Here is a 19,610-nt window from a genome sequence, read left to right on the forward strand (position 1 = left end):
GGGCATCGTGGAGCCCAGTCATGTCCAGGCCGTTCAACCATCCTGTGTCTGCTTGATGATCCATTCCCAAATGCATTTTGCGATCCCATGGCAGAAAAAACCAGATATGAAGCGCCCATATGCATCAGTCAATACCTGAAAAAAGAGCCGAAAATCGCCCGAGATGGTGTGATATTACAAGGTTATATCGTGACCGCCGTGTTCGCGGTGTCGTGTTGTTTGTTGTTGTTGTTTGTTAGGTTGTTGCGCGTGATGTCGTGGCGTGCTGTGCTGTTACATGCGACGCTGTAATGTTGAATGAAGGGGGGCGGTCTTCTTCTTTCGACCGCGGTTGCTCCGCTCGTGATGTGGTGTTCATGTCTTGTTTTTCTCCTCCTGTCATAGGTTGAAGACAGTGTTCCTCTCCTCTTGTTTAAATCGAAGGCGGCATATACCCATAGGGCTGCTGCAGGTATCCCTGCGTCTGCTGCGATGCTTGCTGTTGAATATGGCCGCCCAGCGTGGGGATGGCCCCCGGGCCCTGCGGAAGTGCTAACAGCTGCTGGCCGCCAGGTCCCGACGCAGGCATGTTCCCGCCATGCATCGAAGCGGGCGTGGTCGGATCCGAGGGCCCCGCCGCAGACCCGGAATCGGTCATGGCGCTGCCGTTGCCATTCGTGTTGTCGCCCTCGGGTGTCGGATTTCCACCGCCGGCAGCTTTTTCGGCCTTCTTGATAGCCAGGGTTGTGCGTCGTTTCTCGACGGCGCCTTGCATTTCGCCAGAGGCCCAGCGCCCTGTTGATGAAGTTTGTTAGCAGACGTTCTTAACTAATAGACGAGTAAAGGAGGAAGGACAAAAGAGCAAAAAAACAACAAAAAAGGAGCAACGAATGAAAATCACGTACTTCGCATCGACCAACTCATCTTTTCCGACTTGGTCATCTCCGCATAGGGCTTCTCCAAGTCCGTATCCCCACCATTCGCTGACCCAGCCTGCGCTTCAGCTGCAGCTGCTGCGGCCGCATTCGCGCCCTTCTTTGCGCGCACCCGCTTCGGCTTGCCGTTGTTTGCTCCCGATGCCGGGGCCGATCCCGTATTCGAGGGCGTCGACGCACGCGAGACCGCAGCCGACGAAGAAGCACCACCACCCCCACTAGCCCCAGCACCAAGCCCAAGAACCCCAGCCCCACTAGCACCGTTAATGTTAGTGAGCTTGAGCTTGGTGATCGGCTTCTTGATGGACGGCGGAAGAGGAGGTGTCGGCTGGGTACCAGGCGTGAAAGAGGGCGCCGCGTTGAAGGTGTGCATGTATGGGCCGACCTGTTGTGTCGTCGTCTGCGCAGGCTGGTGTTGAGCGCCATTGCCTGCATCCGACACCGACGGGCTTGCCACAAAGTTGTGGTAAAACCTCGTGGCCACCGGTTGCTGCTGCTGATGTTGCTGATGTTGCTGCTGTTGGTGCTGGTGCTGCTGATATTGCTGCGGAGCAAGGGGCGGGCTTGCCGGACGAGAAGCGGAAGAGGGGTAGAAACCCGACGGCGTGCCGGACTCTTGCTGCTGTTGCTGCTCGCTTTGAGCATGGGCGGCCGACCTCTTCCTGCCCTGTCCACGCTTCTTGGCCGGTTCGGAGGGCGGAGCGGCCATGGCAGCAGCGACATCCTGCAGTTTCTGGGCCGCGGAAACCCGGGCCCGCCTCTGCGGACGAGTCTCGAGCTCCGGGTCGTTCTCCAGCGCAAAGTTGCGCTTGCGCTTATCGCGCAGGGAGTAGGTCGACTCCGAGGTTTCCGCCGTGTGCGCAGTCCCCTCAGACGACGCCGTCGACGGGCGCGAGTCTGGGAATTGCTGCTGCTGGTTCCCCCCTGCGCTGCCGTTCCCGTAAAACGACGCACCGGAAATCTCGCCAGCCCCCCCACTGCCAAACTGAGCATTGCTGGCCGCCTGCTGGGCCTTGCCTGTACGACCACGCCGAGTCTTGGTCGGTTCCGCCCCAGCTCCTGCAGCGAACGAAGTGGGTGTTGGTTCGGCCACAGCCGCAGCACCCCGGGCACGGCCACGACGCGAAAGTCTGGGCTTCTCTTCCTCTTCTTCGTCGTCCTCTTCCGTCTGGTTGCCGTCTGGGCCCGCGACCGGAGTCATCCGGTCCTGCTCATCGACCAGCAACAGCAAGGAACCAGCCGCTCCACGGGTCGTCGTCCCACGTGTGCTCCGACCCTTGCGAGGGGTCCCGGCAACGCTCCCGTTCAGCTGCGCCGGAGTGGCCGCTTCGTACGGGTCGTCTTCCCCGGTGTTGGCTGCGGCCCCGGTGTTGTTGTTGGCCCTGCGCCGCTGGCGACGGCCCGGGCCCAGCGACGAGGGGATCACACCCGCGGTGGGGGTGCCCGACCGGCTCACATCCTTGCTCTGGTCCGAGACGTGCCGCGGCCTGCGGGCCCGCTTGCCCTCCACCACGTTTTCCTCTGCCAGCTCGGCCCCCTTCTCGGTCCGCTTCCGGAGCCGGTTCTCCGGCATCTCCCAGCGCTGCTCGTCGGGGTTCTGCCGGCCCACCTGGGTCGGGTGCGAGTTGATCTTGAAGTGGTACGCATTGGCCATGATGCGGTCCTCCTCCTTCTGGTGCTCCAGCACCGGATCGTCCACGTACGGCGCGCGGGCACGGACGCCGCGCACTTCAAAGATCGGAGCACCCTTGAGCGGCTCATCGAAAAACCGGTGGATTGGGAGCGGCTCGTCTAGCTTTTGCCGGTTCTCCCAGTTAACCAGCGTCTTGTCATAAGCCACCCGGCGCTTCGCGTTCTCTTCGTCGTCGACAAGCTTGCGGAGCTCATTGTACTCGAGCTGGTACGCGGTCATTGCCTCGTTGACCGCAGCTAAGGCCGTGTAGAGCTTGTCCGTGGCCAAGCCTTGGTAGCCGTCCAACAAGTCGACAAATTCGCTTGGATCGCGGATCTTAGGGAAGGACCACTGCTTGCTAGGAATGCGTGTGACCTCAATGGGCTCACCAGGGCCGTCGGACTTGGCATCGTCGTCAAATTGGTCTTCTACATCCAGGTCGCCTTCAACTAACCCGTCCTCTGGTGCCACGGTATCGTCGATGGCGGCCGGTGATGGAGCCGCAGTGGGGGCAACGGACTCAGACACCTGTGCGTCGGGAATTTCTTCGTCATTCTGAACCGGCGCGGTGATGGTAGGGATGGGTTGTTGTGCTGTCTTCTTAGCCGCAGCGGCAGACCTGGTAGTTGACTCTGTAGTAACCATTGAAGATGAAGAGGAAGAAGCCGTGATCGAGGTTGGATCGTTCGCATGGACGGATTTGTATCGGCGAGCGCATTCCTGTTGAAACGCTACCATCGAGGGGCTTGGCTCACCTCTCGCCTCGCGCTTCTGCTTTTCCTGGCGATAGAGGCGAAAGAACTCCTTGGTCGTCAAAGGGCGGCTGAGATCCCACTCAAACTCGGCCGCCTGTTCCTGGCCGAGTGGGACGGAGGCTGGTGTGGGCGTTGGAACAGCCGCCGATTGACCCTTGGTAGTCCGAGGCGGTTGCACCATTTCTGTGTAAGGGCCTGGGTACGCAATGTCTTCGTCTTCATATGGGCTGAGTCCAAAACGGGCTGCGCTGGGTGTTTCGGTGTTATACATAGGCTGCAACGACTCAAACCGAGAAGGCCCGACTGGTTTGGGCTGTCGGACGGGCGTCGACAGTGGATGAACGGTTGATGCGAGCTCCGGTTCCGCCACAGGGGAAGGAATTGGCTGGGAGGTTTCAATCTTAGCTTGAGGCTGCTCACTCGAGACCGAAACTTCAGCGGCGGGCTTCTGAGCGTTTCGGTTATTTTCAACGTCATCGGTTAATGAAACCGGCTGGGCTGCGACCACAGGGCTGGCGAGGTTGGCCGTTTCTCCCTCTACCTTAGGGGTCGGCTGCTCTTCCTTGACTTCCACGTCGGACGTCTTTGAAATTGGCGCCGGGGCCGGGGAGAGTTGGGACTTGAGTTGCTCGCCATTGGGTTTATTGGCGACATCCGCAGTCACCTTGAATCTGTTAGTCTCATAATCTTCGATCGCAACACAAATCAATAGCTTCAATTGGTCGGAAGGCAAGTACCTGAGGTGTGACAGGCTGGGCTGCAGTGAGACCTGCCTCGGCGGCCTCACTATCATTGGGAGAGTTCAGACGCAACTCGGGGTTGGCTGGAGATGATGGCTCCTCTTCCGCATCGGACGGAGCGTTTGGGTCAGAATTAGGCACGCTAACAAGAATGGTGTCCTGGACCTCGTTATCGGATTGCGCCTTGACGTGGACGGTATCGGAGGCCGTCAACTTCTTGGATGGGTTGCGACGGCGAGTCGACGGCGGACGACCCGGTGTTTGAGCTGGGCCCGATGTCGTTGAGGTAGTTGTTGTTGACGGAGCCGGCGCTGCAGCAGCGGCCGATGATGAGGACGGGGCCGGAAATGCGGGCTGCTCCGAACGTTGACGCTTGTTGGAGTTGGAAGTCGCGCTTTCGGATTCAAGGTCCGAGCCCTCATGATCCCCTTTTCTCTTGCGGTTACGAGAGCTGGGCGCTGATACAGGCCGTGAAAAAGCATCATTCCTCGCAGCAGTAGATGCACTCGCAGCAGTGGCAGTCGCAGCAGCAGTACCGGCGCCAGCGGTAAAAGAGGCATTAGTAGGAGTTCCAAGCTCATCGTCAATCATCTCTTGGGTGTAATCGACACGGGCACGCTTCCGTAACGAGTGGCCGCCTTTGGAGTGGCCTTCATCGTCGGCCGCGCCATCATATGAGGCTTCAAAGGTCCGCGCCCTCTTGCGGGTAATCGAGGACGGCGAAATATGGGATGGCCCCGCGACCGCCATGATGGAGTCAGCCGTGGGAGTAGGAGTAGAAGGCGACTCAGTGACGTGTTGGTCGGATGTTGAGAACGAAGAAGGAAATGTGGCGCTGCGCGCCGGTGGCCGGTCGGGCCGAGCAGCAGCGCTGACACGCATGGCGTGGTCAGCCGCGGGAGGCGAGGCGCGGTGGGGGCTCGACATGGTGTTGTGGCTGGTTTGCGCCGACTGGGCCGTCTGGCCGTTCTGGGCGATAGATTGAGCCGGACGATTTCGAGAACCACGATGCGCGGCCGTATGGGCCATATCCTTTTAACAGAGTGGCGTCGAGTGCTCGGGCTTGTTCGACCCAGAAGAATCCCGAGCTGGGTCTGAGCGGATGGGAAGAGTGATGATGAAAAGCGTGATGGGTGAAAGAAAAGTGCAAAGGAATGAGAGTCGGAGTGAAGACTCGGGGGTGAAAAAATTCGGTAAATGATCCAGAAAGGGGGGAAAACCAGACGCAACAGAAAAGAAAAGCGTATCTTGCTTTCCCTTCTTAGCTGTTTGTATCGTACCGTACCCGCAAGCGATGTGGCTGTTGGTACTATGGGTGTCGCTGATGTATGTCGCTGTTGGCGGTTGGTGGTGTATTCCTTTTCCGCCGCTACCGAGAGCGCGGCTGGGGGAGCGCGGCTGTAATTCAATCAGGTCACCAGCACCGCTTGCACGACCGTCCTCGCAACTCTGTTGCGTGCAGGCGGTGGTGTTGATGGGGGTCGCGGTGTTGGCGTGACCGACTGGGCGTGTGTAAGAGACGGGATGGGATGCGGCGAAAAAAGAGATTCGCACTAAAAGCGGCACTGACTGGGATACACCGGGGCTGGTTCCAACGTGTCAGGGTCAAAGTGAGACGAGGTCGTTTTGGTGCAAAAAGGGTGTCGGTGGTCGGTTTTGCAACGATGGTGGAAGAAGCGGACCGCGCCCAAATTGATCAATATTTAAATAAGTTGATGGTAAAATGGCTAAGGTTTGGATTCATGTAATTGGCATTGTTGCAGAACCACAATAACAATGCCTGGCGTGGTTTATCAGGCCGAGTGCCCAGCGTGGAGCTGCTCTTTCCTGCGTGTTAGATTTCTTCTCACGTCAATTTCTGGAGGTTCCCGAATAAGCCACGCCCAATCGCGTAGTGCCAGCCGGCGGTCAATACCGCCCCACAGCCTGCAGCCGCCACCACCTGGCACCGAGCTCCTTTTACTCCTTGCGTTGGCTTGGGCTGCCCATTAAAGCCCGTTGAAGAAGCCCGATGAGCTGCTGCTGCGAAGCAGGAGTCGGCAGGGTATTCGTACCCACAGCCCACCTTACGTTCAGTTAACCCGAACCCAGACAGAGCCTGCCGGAGCATGGGCGCGTCTGTGACGCAACCCGCTTGCAGCTTGCAGCGCAACTGGCTCTGATTCCCCCACTTCAGTTGTTTCATCTGCTTCCTGCGCCGACGACCGCATCTGTCCGTACCTTACCTTAACGCAATATTCTCGTCGGTCCCGCCTACGACGCACCTGTTCCCCCAACGCACAACATTCCCGCATCGTGCGCCACCTGCCCGACCTCTTCCTAGCGGTACCAATCGCATCGACTCCTGCAAACGCACATCCCCGCACAGTCCTCCCCCTAGACGGCAAACGATGGCCGGCAAACGAACCAAGGCGCCCACCGCCGACGACGAGCTGGGCGAGCTATTCGAGGGCCTCGACACCAAGGCTCCCGTCAAGAAAGCCACCAAGGCCAAGCCGGCCGCACCCAAGCCCAAAGCCGGCGATGCTGCTGCTAACCGGGATGTGCTCGCGGACCTAGAAAGCCAGTTGGGCGAGAAGGCCCCCGAACGGCCTCACACCCCGCGCGTTCGAGAAGTCAAGCGAACTTCCACCAACACTCCGCCTCCCCCGTCTGCGACAGCCGATGCTTCGCGCAAATCCGCCGAAAGCGCCGCTTCGCACCGTGCGAGCTTCACGCCCAGCGCAACCAGCTCCGAGCCTGTCGACAGCGAAAAAAGGGCATATGCTCAACAACAGCAACAACAGCAACAAGCACAAGCACAACCGGCTGCAGGAGGCGGTTGGTGGGGTGGTTTTCTGTCGACTGCCTCGGCCGCTATGAAGCAGGCTGAGGCGGCCGTCAAGGAAATCCAGCAGAACGAAGAAGCTAAGAAATGGGCCGACCAGGTCCGCGGCAACGTGGGCGCGTTGAGAGGCTTCGGTATGTTTTCCGGTTGCCCTGTAGCCCGTGAGCAATCAAGAAAGCAACAATCTAACCAATGCCTTCACCTCCAGGTGACGAACTGCGACACCGTGCCCTCCCGACCTTTACCAACATTCTCCACACCCTCGCGCCCCCGATCTCCTCGCATGAGCGCCTCCTGATCCACATTACCCACGATCTCGTCGGCTACCCCTCGCTCGACCCGCTCATCTACGGCGTGTTCAACCGCGTCATGGCCCAAGTCGAGGGCGGCGATCTGCTCGTAATCCAGCGCGGCCAAGAATCCACTCTCCGCAGCCCCGCGGCCACATCCGAAAAATCAGGCAACCCCGCCGCCGTCCTGTTCAGTGCCGCGCAGCAATCGGCCGCGGGCTGGCGTGACGGGCCCTGGTGGCGTCAAGCCGACGTCCCGCGCAACCTCGGCGTCGTGGCCGGCCTGATCGAAGGTTCCAAGCTATGCCGAGCCAATGCCGAAGGGTATGCGACTGAGTTTTTCGTCGCGCACGGCGGAGGTATCGAAGCCGCCAAGCAGCGTGCCCTAGAGGTCGTCAGCGAGTCCAACCCGGTGCGCAGCTCCGACATCTTCTTGTCGGTGCAGGCCATCCGCGTGAGCGCCGACAAGTCGCTCTTCGCCGGCTCCAGCGCCGAGGAGAAGGCCAAGGAAACCTCGCCCGTGGCCGAGGAAGACGATGATGACGATGAGGTTTGCTTCGCCGTCTACCTTTTTGACCCAGTGCACGAAATCGAGTATGCCACTGTAAGCCAGCGGGTGCCCGCGCGCTGGATCCGCTGGCTCGACGCCCCCGTTACTCCTGTCAGCAGCGGCGGTAAGGATGATGACGATGACGACGATGATGATGACGACGAGGACGACGAGGACGATGAGGAAGACGAGGAGGAGGAGGAAGACGAGGAGGACAAGGCGTTCCGGCGGGAATTCGGCCGCGTGCCGGAGGAGATCCGCGAGATCATCGAGAGTGGCGGTGTGGACCCTCGCGAGTGGGTGGCCGAATGGGTGGAGGAAACCCTAGGGCTCTCGGTCGGTGTGGTGGCGCAAAAGTACGTCGCTCGCCGTATGGGCGTTGGTGAGGGTGGTATTGGAAAGGGGAAGCAGAAGGTGGAGACCTTGGTCGAGGACGGTGGAAACGAGGCTGCACGGGCTGGGCTGATTTAAGGTCGGAAGAGCTGGAATCCCACAGAAATATCTAAAGAAACAGTGTTATGATGACGATTATGTCACGATGCTCCTGACTGGACGAAAGGATTTGCTCGGGCATCAAGGCGTTGGCAGGCGGTGATTCGTTTTCAATGGTTTATCAGTTAATAGCAAATCTATACCTACCTGATTCTACTTGGGTAATACCTTTCCCATTTAGTCTTCACCTGTAGTCCCGTGACACAGATGACGGCTCCATCTCCAAGTGTCCTTGGAACGGACTCGATAAAAAGGGTTGAGGTATGCGAACGTCTCCCCACAACCCGATGCTTGGATAACTGCTTGATCTTTAGATTCCCTGCCTGTACTCCCCAGCAGCCTCTACGCATAGATAGGTATCTCCACCGAAGCCACAATCCCCCGGCCTTCCCCAAGCACCTCGCTAACATTGGTCAAGGAACGCCTTCTAGACTCTAACCTATCGACTCAAGGAGAGGACCCGTTCCGCCGCCTGCCGAGCATCATTCACAATATTCGTCACCCCAGCATCCGCCAGCATGGTCTCTTGTTCCTTTTCCGTTTCCCTGATATCATTAGCACAATATCCAACACAGGATATATGACCATAGCCACAGTAACAAGAAAAGGGGAAATGAGACTTACATGATCAGCAACTGTATGCTCAACGAGAAGAACCGCACATACGACCCAAACAGCGCCGTATACCGGTCCAGCACATCCCGCTTCGCCGCCACCGCACCCGCTGCAGCCCCTTCTCCAGTCTTCACCGCCGATCCAACTCCGCCCGTAACCACATTGACCGCGCTCTGGCACTCCTCTAGTCCAGACTGCAGCACCTGCGCAAATTGGGGGTGAATGACTGGCGCGTCAAGGATGATCTGGGTGGCTTGTTTCGTGTGATGGCTGAATAATTGTAATCGGGCTCTGAGAGTGGAGAGCTGCTGGGGGTGGGTGTTGTTGTTGTTGTTGTCCCCGTCCCCAGCAGTGGAGGCTAAGGTGGTGTCGTTGGAAAGTGCGAGTTCGACCTGAGCGAGGATCGATTGGGCGTCTTCAAAGAGGACGCGGACAGTGGCTGCGGCTGCAGACAGGGAAAAGTCGCTCATCTTGACGGACGATAGGCTATAACTGTAAGAGCCTGAAAGGCCTCGAAAAGGTAACGGAAATCGGAAGTTGCAAGTTGCAAGTTGCAAGCTTGCTTGGAGGTTGGCTGAAACTACCGGGTTACCTAAAGATAGAATATGTGTAAGAATAAGTGATGTTTGAAAAGTTATGACGTAAGCTTTATATCGCCAGTCTGTAGAACCCGAGCACCCAAGATTGTTGGAGAAGTCGGGCGAAATCAAACGCGAGAAGGCTCTCAAGTGGTGTTTTCCCAAGAACCCAACTTAGAAAGCGGTTTCTCCACTGGCCCGAGTCAAATTTCTCGAAAAGCATTCCGGCCCGGGTCCATCTGCGAGTGTCCAATGCGGGGTTCGTCCTTTCCACTCATGGGTACCCGCCGATTCAGGGGCGGCACTTCAAACCCCGAAGCGTGGGGTTTGGGGGAATCCAGGGCATGTGTTCGATTGGCTGGATCGCTGTGGATGTCAAGCGCCGTACAAGAGAACGATTTAAAGTGGAGGGAATGCAAGCCCTTTAGAATCAGGAAACACCCAAGACGTGGGACAAAAAGAAGGTAACCGAGTTGGATACGGTAATGAACTAATATTGTCTCAGAAAGGAGTAGCCAGTACATACGGTTATCTCACAAATCTTCGTCCAATCAATGTGATCCGTGCTCTATTAACTACTAATTATGTCCAAAGACGGCCTGACTAAGACCAAGTACCTAATGGGAGTCATCTAAGACTGAAAACCACGAGCTTTCGACCCTGAGAAGGCAACCAAACTGCAAAGACATTGACGCAATTCGTCAGAACCGCTGACCAAATAAAACAGAAGAGCTTCAAGACAAGCAGGACCTGCTCAGAATACCGTGGATTAGGTAATTACACTTTTCATTTTCGGAGAGTAATATGATATAATTACCAAAAGTCCAAGGCCGCAGTCAAGTCATTCGCTTCTTATAATCATGTCCAAGGCCGTCAATTTCCACAACAGCGTTCTCTTGGATCCCGGAGTGCTGTGCTACTGCCTGATAGCGGAGCTATGTCCAACATCGTCACCTAAGACCTGTCGTTCCCGGGCCAGCACACTGTCCCTTATTGGGTTAATTATAAGATGGCTACGTCTCACGAAACTCAAGTCACACAACTTCGACTCCGACGCACAAAGAAACGCCCGCGGCTGGACCTCAGAACAGGGAGTGTGGTTCACGCTAACTATTTTATCAATCGTACTCCTACTATCCTCGGCTATTATTTTCTCGAAATTCAGCTTACAGATGCTGCATCTGGAAGCTCTTGACCTTGACTTCTCCTCCCAGCGCCTTCGTAGCAAAGTTAAAGACACCAAATCGATACCCCGTGAAGTAGTTCCACGTGTTGCTCATCGAGAATGCCGGGCCAAGCGCGGTAAAAGTCTGCCCACCATCCACACTGTACGAGAACGACGTGGTCCGGGCCGTGTTGGTCCCAAACGCGGGTGTGATATCCGCCTCGATCCGGAACCAAACATCGCTTGCGTCGCTCACTTGAGGACCCGTGGCCGACGTCTTGCCCTTGGACGACGTCCCCCAGTTGCTCTGGTCCAGTGCCAACCCGTCGACGTAAACGATCTGCGCCGAGTCCCCTTCCTTGACGACGCCAATGTACGCTGCGGTATCGCGGAAGAGCACCGCACCGGCACGGTCACCGTCAGCCATGCTGCTGAGGTCCAAGCGGAACGTGCCGCTCGACTTGGGCCCGGCGATCCGGCGCGTCAGTGTGTTCCTAGCCCCGAACAGATCGTCCGTGACGGTCGCTGTTTGCAGCACCAACCCGCCCTCGCTATCCAGCGAGAACTTGGACCCATCCGGGTTGTGGTTCCACTCCCAGTGGGCGCTCAGAGACCCGCCTTGGAACTCGTCCAGTTCGGTGCCGTCAGGCACGGTCTTGTCCGTCTCCACCGGCAGCGGGTAGCTGGTGCCCCATTTACCCTGCGAGTCCTTCACCAGCTCGGGCCAGCCATCATCCGTCCACGTCAGTGGGGCCACCACGGGAATGCGCCCACCCGGGTAGGCGTCCATGAAGGCGACGTAGTACCAGGTGCCATCGGGGGCGTCGACAAGGCCACCCTGGTGCGCGAATCCAGCGCTGGAGAGGGGGCCGCCGATGCTGTCGACCAGAACGCGCTGCTCGTAAGGGCCGAGCGGGCCCGACGTCGACTTGAGCACCCACTCGGCGCTGGCCGGGCGTGTGACGACGATGTAGTAGTTACCGTTGATCTTGTACATGCGCGAGCCCTCGATAGTCGTGCCGCTGGGGGGTGAGTACACGACCTTGCTGCTGACCTGGCTGAGCCCATCCGAGGAGAGCTCAGCAACCGAGATCTGGGGGTTGCCGTACGAGATGTACATCTTGTCGTCCTCGTCGTCGATAAGCAGGCCACAGTCGTAGTAGCACGAGTTGATGGGCGGGTGGGACTCCCAGGCCCATGCAGAAGGGTCGACCTCGCCGTCGTTGTCCCCCGCTTTGCCGCCGGAGCTGGTCCAGATGTACGTCTTGCTGAAGTCGACGCAGCCGTACCAGTAGAACTTGTCGTCGGAGGCGCGGTAGCGCAGGGTTGACGCCCAGATACCCTTGACGTAGGCGGCCGGGGTGCCGCTCGTGAGGTTGTACTGCGAACCGAAGTTGAGGGTCGAGACCGAGTGGGTGACGGGAGTCCAGTTCACGAGGTCGTAAGACTTGAGGACGGGGGCACCGGGGGAGTAGGCGAACGTGGACGAAGAGTAGTAGAACGTGGAGCCAACTCGGAAGACGTCCAGGTCGGGGTAGTCCTCCCAGAGAACCGGGTTGTTGAAATCGGAAGCACGAGACTGGAGTTGCGCGCCCACGGCGGCACCCGTCACGGTGCTACTACCGAAGAGCGCGAGGAGAGAAATGCATCTGCCCAGGCGCGCCATCGTATCGAGACAATCTTGATGCCGTTTGCGGAGCTGTGTGGGAAGAGGTTCGATTCTGACCGTTCGAAGCTTGAACTCGTGGTCTTCGAACCTCAAGGAGCGGAGGCCCCGAGGTTATGTAGTTGGGTTATACCATGGCTACCTTGCTGTTAGGCCCCTGCTTCGGGTACAGTACATCGCCTATTTCAGATGGATCACGACCGGTAAACCGTCGTCGCTACGCCTAAAGAGCCGACACCAACCCGCCAACCCAGGAAGTTAGCGACTTCATTGGCGCAAATATTTGGCTGGTTAAGGACTGAGGTCGCTGCAGATCCGAACTACTTGCGTCATCTGAGTGCTCCGGAACCAAGCGCACCAATGGTGCGACAAACCCATTCCCGGATGCATGGGTCGACAATTCCCGTTTCCCGGAATGAGACTTCAACACTGCTGAATCGGGCTCGCTCAGCAGGGTTGAGGGTCCGTCACCTTGTCCGTGGCTTCCATGATTCGCGCGCAAGACACGCTCGCAATCCCATCGACGTGAAACCCAACGTTGAAAGTATAGGCGCCGCCTCCAAACTACAACATTTTTGCTCCAACCAAAAGTGAAAGTGTTGGATTGCAACACAAGAAAACTGCAATCGTGATGGTTTTGTTGTTCGTGAGGAAACGGCCCTGCGCTTCCAAACCGACAAAAGTCTGGAGAAAATGTGGGGCTGGCCCACCCATAATCGAATTCCGGAAAAACTCTCCAGTCCATGCTCTTGTTCGCAGCCGGCAGTCAGGGGCTACCTTATTGCAAGCCTAAAAGAAAGACCGGAGCGGAGGACGAGGATAAAAAGAGGAAAATTCAGCCCAGACAAAGAAGGCATCAATTCGACCTGAAATCGGAATTACGTGTAAAAGCGAAAGAGTGAAATATCTATGGCATTTCGCGAGTCCTTATAAATTACTTCGTACCTGAGTCTCTTGAATACCTTCTAACCAATTGGCGGATGTTGTCACTCCCGTCCCGTCTCTCACACAACTTGATCAATAATTAATCTACATGGTCACATCAAAAAGCTTAAGGGCCGAACCAAAACGAATACACCGCTTGGGGCTTACTTGGTGACAGACAATAACGGTATCTCCCAGCAATGTTTGCCACGAACAACGGAATTCTTGATTAAATCGACTACATCAATTATGAGAGATTGGTGAATCGGTTGGTAATTCCATGTAGTTACATACATCGCTAATCATATGTAAGATACTGTAGGTACCGGAGGTAAGGTACTCAAACCCCAGCTTCGAACGAATCCCATTGTCTCTAACCCCTCGCGTTGACAGGTTTGATGTCGGCCAGGACCTTAGCTACCGAGGGCCTTGCACGCATCTTATCCAACCAGTCCTTCACTGCCGGGTACTCCCCAACATCATACTCGCTGTCCTCCAAAAACCACCCCATCCAGCAATACCAAGGGATAAACGAAATATCGGCGAACGTCAGTTTGCCGCCCACCAGCCATGGTCCATCGCCGCCGTCTGCCTTTGCCTTTTGCGATTCCAGGTAGCTCTGCAAAACCCCCGATACTCGCTTGACTTCGCCGACGTACCGCTCAAACGCGCTCGGCACCTTTTCGTGGTGGTACATCTTGAACCATGTCGCCTGTCCAAAGTACGGACCTTGACCGGTGGTCTGAAAGTATAACCACTGCTTTGTGTGGTAAGCGTCGGTGGTTCCCGGCTCGAAGCTCAGTTTACGGTCCGTGTCGTAGCGCTCCGTGAGGTACTCGATGATAGCGCCCGACTCCCACAGCGTCAAGCCCGAATTGGGGTCGTGGATGGCTGGCAGCCGGCCGTTGGGGTTGATGGCGAGGTATTCTGGTTGTTTGACGTCCTTGAACTCAATGGGGACGTGCTCGTAGGGCAACCCTAGTTCTTCGAGAATCATGGTGACCTTGGGCGGGTTGGGCCCCTTCCGTCCCCAGAGCTGGATGGGCTTCATGTCCGACCGGGACCCCATGATTATGCTAGTTGGGCTTTTTTGGTTCTCCTCAGAGTTTAGGGTTAGGTAGGATGAATCGGACAATGATTTTGAACAAACAAGCGGACATTAATTGGAAGCAGACAAGCTGAATGATTGAATTCAGCTTGATTCCAAAACCAGACTCTGAGGGGGATCGTCCCGCTATAACAACCGCCTACTTGCCCCGCTCTTGGAAGCCGTCGGCATGGAGAAATGGAGGCTGGCTGAAACCCCTTCTACAGCTGCAGATCATTGCATAAGGGAGTTAGATTTGGATCTGAAGTCCTGCACGTACGACACTAATAACACTGTTAGACCGCTTGCTTGCAGCGTGCCGCCGTCTCCTTGTTAACATTGGGAATTTTTGCTGCTGCTCGCAAGACACATGGTCAAATCCGACTCCAGCATTCGTGTCGGGTTTTCTAAGTCCGTCATGGATCGGCGCCATGCAGGTGAAAAACAGGAGGTCAACCAAAGATTGAGACCTGATTGGTTCGTTAAAGACGAAGAATGCTTCAAAGAGAGTTGACAACATTTCTCGGTAAGTTCGCAACATCTGTGGCAGACGCCCCTCCCCCTCCCCCGCTTCTCGCGCCCAAAAGTTAAGCACCACAATGGACAACCAACTAATGATGTAATTATTTACTGACGTTTTTATCGAGACCACATTGATTCGTTCTCAAGGTGATTTCGACATTGTTAGGCATCTACTAAACCCATGGAGTCCTACCAAACGCGGCAAGAGTCAGCGGTTGGTCCTGCTCATACCCACGTACCTTCCTTCCGCGCGCCAACTACCGCACCAGCCCTTTATAACTCCCCCTTTCGCCACTCTTTCCCAACAGCCCCCATCCGGCAAATGCCCAACCTCCCGGATGGTGTATTTGGGGGGGGCGCGGGCAGCACCGGCGTGCCCGCTTTCTCCCCCTCCCGAGTCCTCCTCAGGGAGGGGGCACCCAAGAAAACCCATCAGGGTTTTCGTAGCTGTCCACTGAACCTCTACGGAGGAGGTGGGCAGTGAGCTTTTTGATTTCTTACAGCAGTTTTATTCTTTTTAGTTTGATCATTCACCAATTCACCTTTTGCCATCTGTTAGAACAGATCTGTATATCTATAATACTAGAGATTTGGTGGTGAGCTATGCCCCTGCAAACTAACAAGCTGCATTTTAGCTCGAGGAACCGCTAGAGATGTTACAGGAACATCTGTCTGGCCGAGGCATAAGGATCGCGGCCATCGCCGAGATCGTGGGCGAGATCACCGTCGGACTGAAGAACGATACCTCACACTGATGAAACATTAGGTAGTTACCTGGTAAAAGAAGGGGGAAATGACTGGCATTATACGCTCATGAATCTCAGACTCAAACTTCCGTTCGTTGTTCGTTCCGCTCTAGGAGTCGCAGCCAGCCCGCAGCACGGCCGCAGGATCTACCCTTTTCTAATGTTTCCCCCCTCCTCCTTCTTCCAGCTCTCTTATTCATCTCTTTCAAGTTGTTCCCCTTAGTTGCGACGTCCGTGCCAGCGGTGTATGCTTCCCATAACAGGGCCCCGCAACACCCATTGCAACACCAACGTTGCGTCGGTTCGCCGGGCAAAAAAATGCCCAATCACGCCTCGGACAATTTTTATTATCCGAACACACCTCAACACCCGCACTCGCTTTCGGAACCCACATCCGGACTGGTCAGACAGGGTAAGAGTGGGATTGAAGTGACGGCTATGACGGTGATGGTAGGAACGATAGGTCTTGGCCTGGGGTGGTTTGCCGTTCTCATGGTTCAGGCTAAGCTTGAGGGGCACCATCGTCCATGGAGAAATATAACTTGGGCCGCTCAATCCCACCAGTGAGTGCATTTAGTCCTCTTTTCGCGCACTCCCAAGCACATGATCAGACCCCGTACCGGCCCCTCAGAGTCCCCTCGAGAGAAACCCCACGTCGGCGCCCGATATTGGATCGTCCGCCCAGCAGGTCCCTATTTACCCGGTCCGGCATTTGCTTCATCAACATGAATTGAACAATTATTGAAGGGTAGGTCGTGGGTAGCAACCATGGAACGGGACGGCGATCCTTGGCCATCCGAGAGTAGAAATCCGGAGTGTAGAAGGGGAAATCATTTCGATGCCGCGTGGATGACGGAATGAGAAGGGTGTTGAGCTATTTGTAGATACGCAGATCACATTATACTTCGCGCCGACATATTAATATACCCCCCCTTCCCCTTCCTTCGTTGGCCCTTCCAGAACAAATTATCACTTTACACTTTACACTTTCCTGCCGCCAAGGTCCCCAAAACAACGGCCGTTCATTTGTGTCTGCCTGTCTTCGTCATCTTGCGTCTCGATAGATTTGCCTGCTTGCTTCCATGCAGGCTTCCTTTACACATAGAAAACCTAGCCACACTTCAAAATCACCAGCCATGCGCAACCTCCTCTCCTACTTCCTGCTGGCGCTCCTCAACCTCCAACAGCAAGCCGTAGCGCAATCGACAGGCCAATACTGCGACTCGACCTCGCAAGTGTGCTACCTGCAGTACTCATGGGGAACCACAATTCCTGTGTTCCGGCTGGCAGTGCCTGATTCGGCGTCTACAGGCGGCAACTATGACACCCTGTTACAGGTTGTCGCGCCCGTGTCAGTGAAATGGGCGGGTTTCTCTTGGGGCGGCGGCATGACCTCGAACCCGCTGACGGTAGTGTGGCCGAATGGAAACTCGGCGACGGTTTCCTCGCGTTGGGCGACGTACGTTGTTTCCCCCCGTCTCGTCCGCGTTTTTCTGTTTCCTTTTTTTTTATTTTGCTTGGTTTTATCCGTGACGGTCCTTCCGGAATCCAATTGACACCGTGTAATACAATAGAAGCCGGACCTTACCCACGGTCTACTCCTCCGCGACCTACAAAACCGTCTCGGCCAGCAACAACGGCACGCACTGGACGGTCGAGACAGTTTGCTCCGGGTGCAGCACATGGAGCGGCGGATCGCTCAGCACGACCGGGACTGACACTTTTGCCTGGGCTGTCGGCCGCAATGCTGTCTCGCAGCCCGCTGATCCCAGTAGCAGCTTTAGCGTCCACGATACCATTGGTACGTTTTCTGGGGCGCTCTCGCAGGGTACGGTGCCCCAGGCGACGTTTGATGAACATATCAAGAACGCATCGTAGATAATGGAAGGGGTGCTCGGAAGTCTGACGGGGGCAAACGGAGACGAGAAGTGGAGAAGCGGTCAGACGAAAAGAAAACAAGGGACCACTGGAGAGGGGGACGGTCATCCGGAGAGGCACATGCAGCGTTGAAAGAGGGATAGATAAGGGGGCATTTATGCCGTTGAATGAGGCCAGGGACTGCTGACCGAGAATCAGTACGCAACTGTGTATGAGAAACAGACAAACCCAACAAAACATATGCTACCATGGTGACCCCAGAACGCCCGTCCAGCCTCTAATACTGTATATGCAAATGGAATATACCCCAAGTCCCGCCCTTACTTACGTCATGCGAACGCTCCTACGGCCGCCATTAAGAACGCCCCCGCGACGACGGCTAAAAAGGCATGCACCCTCCGCCTGCCCTTGAGCACCTGATAGCTCTTTTCAGATAAGAAGTCCTCCGCCAGTAGCTGCACTAGGCCGGCGAACAACAACAGCCCACTAGATATCGCGTTCATGAAGCCAACCATGAGCAGGCCGGTCTGGCTCATCGGGTCGTAGAAGCGGTGGACAAAAAGACCGATGGCCTGACCTATCGGTGTGGTCGCGCCAAAGGCGAGGACCATCAGCCAGGGACGCGGGGACGAGCGAGGGAAGTGAAGAGCCGCAATGCGGGTGCCCAGAGCGAGGCCTTCGAAACATTCTATAGGAGCAGTTAGATATGTGCAAAGTACTTCGCCAAATTACGGGGGGAAACCCACGGTGGAACGAGATAGCAATCAGGAAGACGGCAAAGGTCGGGCCCGTGGCAACCGACAGGGCCATGCCAATGAACACGCTGTGGAACAGAATCCCCGCCTCAAGCAGCACACATTGCAGCATCATGCGCTGCTGTTCCTCCGGTGTTGGTTTATGCTGCAAGGACGAATGCCCTAGGCCAGTGTCCTGCTCCTGGTTTGTTCCCAAACCAGGTCTCAACTCGTCAAAGCTTAGCTCGAGCTCCAAAGACTCCCGGCCATCTTCGTCATCATCCCCAGACTCTTGGATGCTATTTCTCTTTTGAACTTTTAACAAGCTTTCCCGGGGCGGCGGTATGGTAGGAGTGGAGCCGGGCAAAGGTGATGCTCCCGATACCAGGCCCTCCGTAGCCTCCAGATCATCCAGGGCTATGTTGGTTGGCCGGCCCCGTCGGGCATGTTGCCCGACATTGAGGCCATGGCCGTGCACATCACCACCGATATCATCACTGTCCTCGTCATCCTCCGGTCCCCAAGCATGGTGCGAGTGCGAGTGGCCCGCCCCTCGGGTTGACAAGTATGACTCCAATGCGACTACTACGAACGCCGCGACCATCGCAATCAAGCCGGCGAGTGGCTTGTAGCCAGTGCTGAAGAAGGCGGGGAGACATGGGTCGGTTAGGGATGTAAAAGCGGTCGGGAGGAGGTGGACAAAGGCCGTGGCCATCAAGACGCCCGTCCCAAAGTGTTGGCAGAGGAAGATGATCGTGCGTTGGCGTTTGCTGCCCTTGCTCAGGCGCTGGGAGAAGAGGGGGAATCCACATGCTATAGAGACGAAACAATTGTTCAGTATTGAAACACGCTATACGGATATGGAGGACAATCAACAAGCAATTACTCAGGGCAAGGCCCTGTGGCCTGTGGACAGCGACATACCCAGCGTGCTCACCGTCAGTATCAGGAAGAGGGCAAACACATGGATGGCCGTGTCATAGGATCCAGTCTCCCCCGAACCGCAGACCGGCCGTTCTGTTGTCGCGTCATCGCGTCTCGAAAGCTCCGCGAGGAGTAGATCGGTCGAAATCGCGGACAAACGGTGGTCTAGTGTAGAAACACGCAACGCGTTGGTCAGAGAAGGTCTCAAAGCTGGAGGAGACGTGGGGCAGGGAGGGGGGTCGTTGTGAAATCTGACCCGGGCAGGGTTCACTCATGCCAGTCGGCTAACTACCGGAACAAGCAGGTGGGTGTGGGTGAGGATGCAATCTGCATCTGCCGTGGTGCGTACCGTTTGTCCTCAGGTCGAGTGCCAGCTTCTCCATTCTCATGGACCGGCGACTACGGAGTCCAGTACCAAACTCCCGGTCCGATACCCTTCGAACCACAAAAGGAATGCCGGCGGAAATTGCTTGGGTCGGGCGATCACTGCATCATGGCGTTGGCGCGGGGGAAGTCGCAGAAAACGAACCA

The 19,610-nt window shown here is 56.4% G+C and overlaps 7 protein-coding genes across 7 annotated transcripts; 2 read left to right on the top strand and 5 right to left on the bottom strand.

Annotated features, from left to right (window-relative positions):
• Positions 1-412: 412 nt before the first annotated feature.
• Positions 413-5,110, bottom strand: C8A04DRAFT_11921 (uncharacterized protein; the record flags this gene model as incomplete). The annotated part of the gene is made up of 5 exons (XM_062777145.1): positions 413-774; positions 885-2,182; positions 2,249-4,012; positions 4,044-4,347; positions 4,447-5,110. 5 exons carry the CDS (start codon positions 5,108-5,110, stop codon positions 413-415), a joined length of 4,392 nt encoding a protein of 1,463 aa, XP_062637368.1.
• Positions 5,111-6,471: 1,361 nt separating this feature from the next.
• Positions 6,472-8,219, top strand: C8A04DRAFT_11918 (maintenance of telomere capping protein 1; the record flags this gene model as incomplete). Its single annotated transcript, XM_062777143.1, has 3 exons — positions 6,472-7,042; positions 7,117-7,872; positions 7,954-8,219. 3 exons carry the CDS (start codon positions 6,472-6,474, stop codon positions 8,217-8,219), a joined length of 1,593 nt encoding a protein of 530 aa, XP_062637369.1.
• Positions 8,220-8,679: 460 nt separating this feature from the next.
• C8A04DRAFT_28345 (uncharacterized protein) lies at positions 8,680-9,325 on the bottom strand (the record flags this gene model as incomplete). Its single annotated transcript, XM_062780611.1, has 2 exons — positions 8,680-8,785; positions 8,865-9,325. 2 exons carry the CDS (start codon positions 9,323-9,325, stop codon positions 8,680-8,682), a joined length of 567 nt encoding a protein of 188 aa, XP_062637370.1.
• Positions 9,326-10,599: 1,274 nt separating this feature from the next.
• On the bottom strand, positions 10,600-12,264 carry C8A04DRAFT_28346 (arabinoxylan hydrolase; the record flags this gene model as incomplete). Its single annotated transcript, XM_062780612.1, has 1 exon — positions 10,600-12,264. One exon carries the CDS (start codon positions 12,262-12,264, stop codon positions 10,600-10,602), a length of 1,665 nt encoding a protein of 554 aa, XP_062637371.1.
• Positions 12,265-13,561: 1,297 nt separating this feature from the next.
• Positions 13,562-14,257, bottom strand: C8A04DRAFT_28347 (glutathione S-transferase; the record flags this gene model as incomplete). The annotated part of the gene is made up of 1 exon (XM_062780613.1): positions 13,562-14,257. One exon carries the CDS (start codon positions 14,255-14,257, stop codon positions 13,562-13,564), a length of 696 nt encoding a protein of 231 aa, XP_062637372.1.
• A 2,422-nt stretch (positions 14,258-16,679) lies between these two features.
• Positions 16,680-17,421, top strand: C8A04DRAFT_28348 (uncharacterized protein; the record flags this gene model as incomplete). Its single annotated transcript, XM_062780614.1, has 2 exons — positions 16,680-17,002; positions 17,118-17,421. The coding sequence occupies 2 exons, from the start codon at positions 16,680-16,682 to the stop codon at positions 17,419-17,421; spliced, it is 627 nt and encodes a 208-aa protein (XP_062637373.1).
• A 329-nt stretch (positions 17,422-17,750) lies between these two features.
• Positions 17,751-19,462, bottom strand: C8A04DRAFT_28349 (Zinc/iron permease; the record flags this gene model as incomplete). The annotated part of the gene is made up of 4 exons (XM_062780615.1): positions 17,751-18,109; positions 18,168-18,968; positions 19,080-19,244; positions 19,429-19,462. The coding sequence occupies 4 exons, from the start codon at positions 19,460-19,462 to the stop codon at positions 17,751-17,753; spliced, it is 1,359 nt and encodes a 452-aa protein (XP_062637374.1).
• Positions 19,463-19,610: the final 148 nt, after the last annotated feature.

Source organism: Dichotomopilus funicola, assembly GCF_033296635.1.
Source record: "Dichotomopilus funicola strain CBS 141.50 unplaced genomic scaffold C8A04scaffold_28, whole genome shotgun sequence".
Classification (NCBI taxonomy): Eukaryota; Fungi; Ascomycota; class Sordariomycetes; order Sordariales; family Chaetomiaceae; genus Dichotomopilus; species Dichotomopilus funicola.